The 7098-nt window shown below is 43.9% G+C and overlaps 1 protein-coding gene across 1 annotated transcript; it reads right to left on the bottom strand.

Annotated features, from left to right (window-relative positions):
- Positions 1 to 721: 721 nt before the first annotated feature.
- Positions 722 to 6842, bottom strand: LOC120741638 (protein NLRC3-like; the record flags this gene model as incomplete). Its single annotated transcript, XM_040044612.1, has 4 exons — positions 6593 to 6842; positions 6325 to 6403; positions 2154 to 2177; positions 722 to 1178 (listed from the first exon to the last, which is right to left on the bottom strand). Coding segments are annotated over exons 1-4 (810 nt in total), but the record flags the coding sequence as incomplete, so codon positions are not given.
- Positions 6843 to 7098: the final 256 nt, after the last annotated feature.

Genomic DNA, 7098 nt, shown 5'->3' with positions numbered 1-7098 from the left:
GCAGACCTCGTAGGAGAGTCTGATTGGTCTGCAGGGAAAGACCCAGGAGGAAGCGGAGGAACAAGTCCAGGTGTCCATTTGGACTCTGCAAGGTCTTGTCCACAGCACTCTTGTGGAGAGATTTTAGTCTTGGTGTATTAAATAATTTAGACCACATGGAGGTTGTTTCTTGTTCTTGCAGCAGATCTATTCCAGAGTTGATGAAGGTCAGATGGGCATGAAGAGCAGCGAGAAACTCCTGAACACTCAGATGGATGAAGCAGAACACCTTGTCCCGGTACAATCCGCTCTCCTCTTTAAAGATCTGTGTGAACACTCCTGAGTACACTGAGGCTGCTCTGATATCGATGCCACACTCTGTCAGGTCTGATTCATAGAAGATCAGGTTTCCTTTCTGCAGCTGATCAAAAGCCAGTTTTCCCAGAGACTCAATCATCTTCCTGCTCTCTGGACTCCAGTGTGGATCTGTCTCAGCTCCTCCATCATACTTGACCTTCTTCACTTTGGCCTGAACCACCAGGAAGTGGATGAACATGTCAGTCAAGGTCTTGGGCAGCTGTCCTCCCTCTCTGGTTTTCAGCACATCCTCCAGAACTGTAGCAGTGATCCAGCAGAAGACTGGGATGTGGCACATGATGTGGAGGCTTCGTGATGTCTTGATGTGGGAGATGATCCTGCTGGCCTGCTCCTCATCTCTGAATCTCTTCATGAAGTACTCCTCCTTCTGTGGGTCAGTGAACCCTCTGACCTCTGTCACCATGCCAACACAGTCAGGAGGGATCTGATTGGCTGCTGCAGGCCGTGTGGTTATCCAGAAGTGAGCATATGGAAGAAGATTTCCCCTGATGAAGTTAATCAGCAGGACATCCACCGAGGTGGACTCTGTAATATCAGTCACACTCTCTGTGTTGCTGAAGTCCAAAGGAAGTCGACACTCATCCAGACCATCAAAGATGAACACAACCTGGAAGCCTTCAAAGCTGCAGATTCCTGCTTCTTTGGTTTCAGTAAAGAAGTGATGAACAAGTTCCACCAAGCTGAACTTTTTTTCTTCCAGCACATTCAGCTCTCTGAAAGTGAATGGAAATATGAACTGGATGTCCTGGTTGGCTTTGTCTTCAGCCCAGTCCAGGGTGTATTTCTGTGTTAAGACTGTTTTCCCCAATGCCAGACACTCCCTTTGTCAGCACTGTTCTGATTGGTTCATCTCTTCCATGTGAGGCCTTAAATATGTCTTCTTGTCTGATTGTTGTTTCTGGTCTGTCTGGTTTCCTGGATGCTGTTTCAATCTGTCTGACTTCATGTTCATCATTGACCTCTGCAGTCCCTCCCTCTGTGATGTAGAGCTCTGTGTAGATCTGATTCAGAAGGGTTGGGTTTCCTGCTTTAGCGATCCCCTCAAACACACACTGGAACTTCTTCTTCAGCTTAGATTTAAGTTTACCCCGACACTTTTGAAGAACCTCTGAATTAAACACAGCAGATAAGATGATTTGTCAGTTTAAACAGTTTCAAGAACTGTTTTTTAATTGTTTATTTTTTTGCATCTTTATGATAACCTAACCTTAAATCTCATCAGATATTTCAGTCAAATAATCTCACATCAAATTAGGCCTTCTACTCGACCATGTCTTATTTTCATTTTTAAAAAATGGTACAAAGTGTGGATGGGCTTCCCTTTTTAGGTATATGTGTAACCCAAGTAAAAACAGATGCATAAATAGCAAGAGACAAGTGAAGTCTAATAATATGAATAGCAAAGAGATAAATTGATTTATTGAATCTTGTTATTTAGTTAAAGGTCAAAGTTCATGTAAAATGGTTTGAAACATGTTGACGTTGTTTAAAATAAGTAATCATTCTTTTGTTGTGAATTCCTTGGTGGGGGGAGGGGGGTGGCAACATGGCGCCTGTGTTCGGCTTGGCCGCTGTTGCTGCTCCGTGTGTTTGTCGACTGCTTCAATATATTGTTTTTTATCTTGTCATCTCAGCTGTGATATATCATGGTCTATTTGCTACTCGGATCTACAGTTCACAAAGTTTGTTGACTATCAAAGTATGTTTGGAAAAACACTTTTGACAGCTGGCAGAGCTACCACCAGGCTTTCCCTCCACCGTTTGTCCGCCCTCCTCCCTCTCCCGACTACCTGTACCTGTTCTTAGCTGCAAGCAAAAACCTAGGAGCAAGAACAAGGTTAAGAAGATCGTCTAGAAGGGGCTGTAGGGCTGGTGTGTAGGCTAAAAGGAAACACACCCGACAGAGGGGAATTCTTCTGCTCCATGGTAGAGAACGTCTCCAGTATTTGGTACCAGTCCAATCAAGAAAGTGGAACCGGCTGTTCAAACCCCCACAAGGCTGCCCGCTGGGATTGAAATGATGGGACGAGGCATGAGTTTCTCAAAATGGGCTCATTGAGTGCAGCACGGATAAGATCTTGGAGAAGCTTATGGCTGCCGTGAATACTCAGAACAAGACCTCTGAGCACAAGAATGACAACATCACAGAGCGTAAGTTTGATACCATCATGGAGAAGCTCACGGCTCTCCAACGGGAGATTGAGAGACCAGTGTACTGTTAGAACAGCTTTGAAATTCATATGAGTTGTTCGCACTAAAGTAAAAACCACCATCACTTCATGCAGAGACCCCTTCGGCGCCAGCTGCGGTCTCAAGGCTGGAGCTGAACAACAACACCCTGATAATAGACTGTGCTTAGACTGTTCTTCCCATTCTATGCAAGGCCACCTGGGTTGGCTGGAAGACTGTTTACTTAGCCTGGCAGGGCGAAGGACACTGTCTCAGCTGAACTCTGGACACATACACACACACACACACACACACACACACACACACACACACACACACACACACACACACACACAGACATATATACACATGCAGATGTACACTCATCCCCCCTCCCCCTCCAAACGCCTTCGACGCTTATTCCCTTCCGATGCTGACGGTGGATCAAGGAGACCAGCGCACAGGCTGCAGGCCCGGATGCACTGTCTACATTGGCTGTCTCTCACCCTTTACCCACCCCTGTTGCTTGTCATGTGTTTCTTTGGTGTATTAAGAGTTTTTTCATGTGGTATGTGCAGAGGTGGGGTTTTTTCTGTTCTTAAACTGATCTCCCTGTTGGAGGTCAGTCTGGGGGAAAGTTGTTTTTTTCTCCTTATCTTTCCTCATGTGGTGCTTTTTCCATGTTATACCTCTCTGACCTGCCTTCCCCATGTGATGTTTGTGTAATTTATGTATGGTCGGAAGGGTAAGACGGCGCTGGCATGGCTGGCAGCCTTAACCCAATTTCCCTCGGGATGAATAAAGTATGATCAATCAATCAATCAATCAATCAATCATTCAATCACGGGCAAACAGAACAATTACCGGGATCGGTGTCATGTCTGGAGATGTGGGAGTTTTCACCTTGGCCTGTCATTCTACATGACCACAATTCCACAGCTAGAGGTACAGGGAGACTAAGTCCTCATTCCAGGTGTCTGCTGTCAATTCCCCGTCAATCAGCTGTTGATGACGTCAGCCTGTCACCTCTGCTTCAGATTGCTCTCCTGAATGCTTGCTCCATAGCCTACAAATCATTTGTACTGAATTCACTGTTTCTTACTAAATCTTGGCAGCGGGAGAATGAATCTATCCACCTTAATGAGCTCTGCCCACTCGACTGTCACTTCATCGGGACTCTGTGTTTGGACCGCCCTGGTGGTGGTCTAGTAACCATTCACCAGATCAGTTTCACTTGCAGAGCTATGGACTCTGAGTCTTTCCCTTCCTTTGAGTCAGCTTCTTTAGGTTGGTTCATCAGATATATCTCATTGTACAGGGTGGGCCATTATATGGATACACCATAATAACATGGGAATGGTTGGTGGTATTAAAGTCCTATTTGTGGCACATTAGTATATGTGAGGGGGCAAACTCCTCAAGATGGGTGGTGACCATGGTGGCCATTAAGAAGTCCCCCATCTTGAATACAACTTTTGTTTTTTCAATAGGAAGAGGGCCATGTGACACATCAAACTTTTTGGTAATGTCACAAGAAAAACAAACTGGTGTTTGTATTCAAGATTTTACGGACTTTTTATGTTCGATTATTAAACTTGAGAAGGTCTTAATGATTGGGGATTTCAACCTTCACATGGATGATCTTAGCTGTAGCATGGCCTCTGACTTTCTATCCATTACAGACTCTTTTCATTTTATTCAGCATGTCTCTGGACCCACCCATGTTAAAGGCCACACCTTGGACCTCGTGTTTTCTCTTGACTTAGACATAATTAATGTCTGTGTTAAGGACGTACAAGTGAGTGACCATTCCGGTGTTATTTTTATTCTTAGCTTCCCTCTGTACACACCATCTTCTAATCTCATGTTCCATAAGCGGTTCATAAATCAGGATGTTGCTTTGAAGGCTGCACTGATGCTGATGTTGCTACACAGTGCTTCAACAATCACTGCTTGGAGATTTTAAATTCGGTGGTACCTATGAAATCTGTCATTGCTGCCCCAAAATGAGCTCGTCCACAGATAAATGATGACGTAAGGAAGGTCAAAAGAATCTGTAGAAAAGTAGAACACCTTAGGAAATCAACTAAACCTAAAGTTCACAGACTCCACCTTAGGGAACTTTGGGTTTCCCTGCATGAAACCATAAAAACAGCCAGATCAGGATATATTTCTCAGTTAATCTTATCAAGCAAGAGAAATTCCAAGGTACTGTTTGACTCCATAAACTCTATTGTTTCCCCCATGGTCCACCCAAGTATCCGTGTCCTCTATATCTGAGACTGATGACTTTCTAAGCTTCTCTGTGGATAAAGTTAATAATGTCTGTATGAGCACTGGTTCTTCAATACCGTCTGTTTGTGTCTCTGGGCCACCTCCCCCTCATTTACTGTCAGTGTTTAACCCAATGATCATGCATTACTTTTCACTCCTGCTGAATAAACGTCACATTCTAAGGACCTATTCATGAGATTGCTCCCTAATTAGACTCCACGTCCCTAGGACCTCAACAGCTCAACAGTCAGGCCGGTGGCTCTGACATCCCAACTGATCAAGACCCTGGAGTGGATGGTCCTGGCACAGCTTCAGCTCCTGGCGAGCTCATGATGATGCCATCGTTCACATCCTATATCATTCCCTCTCTCACCTGGAGACCGCTGGGAACACTGTGAGAATCATATTCTTTGATTTCTCCACTGCCTTTAACACCATTCTTCCCACAGTTCTGAAGGACAAGCTGTAAAACCCAGGAGCGGACCATCACTTCGCTGCATGGATACCACAGTATGTCAGAACTTAGGGCTGTGTATTGGACAGGGCCGTTTGCAGTACGGGGGCCCCACAGGGAACAGTTCGGGCTCCGTTCCTCTTCACCATCTACACTGCAGACTTCTCCCACAACGCCACCCAGTGCTTCCTGCAGAAATTCTCTGATCATTGTACAATAGTCGGCCTCAGCACTGATGGGGACGACAGGGAGTATAGAGAAGTGACCCAAGACTTTGTGGACTGGTGCCAGTAGAACCATCTCAAGATCAACAGTGGAAAAAACCAAGGAGCTGGTGCTAGACTTCCGCAGGCACAAACATCCTCCACTGCAACCACTGAACACCCAAGGTATGGACATTGAGCCTGTAGACAGCTGTGGAGGCTCAGGTCTTTTGGAGTGAAGACCTTGTATGACTCTGTGGTGCCCTCAGCTAACTTTTACGGTGTGGTCTGCTGGGGCGGCAGCAATTCTGCATCTCTGCGTGGGACAGAAAGAGACTGAACAGGCTGGTCCGGAGGGCCAGCTCTGTTCTAGGATGTTGGACAACATCTGCAACCCAATGCAGAATATTCTGACAGCAATAAGCAGCTCCTTCAGTGGGACATAGAGATTTTGCAGGTCTTACCTTCCAACTGCTGTCGGACTACAACATGGTCTCTGCAGATGACCATGAATGTGCAGACAGACACAAGCATCCAATACACCATGATAGCCTTTGCCCAGTCTCCCTTATATGCAATATTATGTGCAATACCAACTGCATTTTTTTTCTTCCTACTATAACAGAAAATTCTAGTCTATTTTGTTGGTACTTCATTCTATTGTATATAGTATGTTATTGTTGTTATATAGTCTGTTATTCTATTTTATCTTATCCTATTGTATTGTGATTACTGCTCTTAAACTTGTTCTTTCTGTTGTGACCCATAAAAATTCCCACGTGTGGGACAAACAAGGATTTATCTTATCTCATCTTATCTTACGATTATCTTTTCTTAGTCACTACAGACTAACTAATGAATTCTTACCTTCTGATGAAAGTGATGAAGCTTTCTGTGCTGAGGGACTTCCTGTTGGAGGAAAGTGCACCTTGAATCATGAGCTGGTCTTTTCAAAATGAAAACCATCATGGCTTCAAAATGATGTAAATATAACATTTCTACATCGTTTGAGGAGAAAAGAAGTCAAAGTCAAACTAAAAAGGTACAAGTTTAACACATTTCATAAAATACAATTTGTTGTTGTTTCTGAATGCTGCACTGAACTTTTAATGTGTCTTTTTTTTCTTTTACTGACCTTCTTTCATCTTCTCTAAAATCTGCATCGCTACCTCCATCACATGGTCTGAATACGCCTGCACCATCACTTCTACAGTTTTCAGCCTGTCTGCATTCTCCAGCTGGCTCTTATAGATTTTGACGAATTCACCTCCAGGTTCATACTGCAGGTAAAAGTGAAAAAGCTTCAGCTCCTCCTCTCCCAAATTCTTCAGCGTTTCAAACAGCTGAACTGGTAAGGCCTTCTCCATCTCTGATCTGTAAAACATGCCGACATGTAAATGGTGAGTCTTAACACATCTTTTTACTTATTTAGTATATTTCAGAGCAGATTACAAATTTAATCTGGTTTATTTAGGATTTACTTAGAAGTGACTTTTGTGGGTGGATTCCTCTGTGATGGGAATGACATATATTTAATGATAAAGAATCAATAATGAATTCTTGTCATGGGATGTGACAAGAACTGACCTAAAAATGTCAAAAGATCATTAAACCTGAGTTGTATTAGAACTAAGTGTGTCA

Source organism: Simochromis diagramma, unplaced genomic scaffold (assembly GCF_900408965.1).
Source record: "Simochromis diagramma unplaced genomic scaffold, fSimDia1.1 OVJJ01000120.1, whole genome shotgun sequence".
Taxonomy (NCBI): Eukaryota; Metazoa; Chordata; class Actinopteri; order Cichliformes; family Cichlidae; genus Simochromis; species Simochromis diagramma.
The sequence above is the reverse complement of the archived record's forward strand: the minus strand, read 5'-3'. Positions and strand labels throughout refer to the sequence as shown.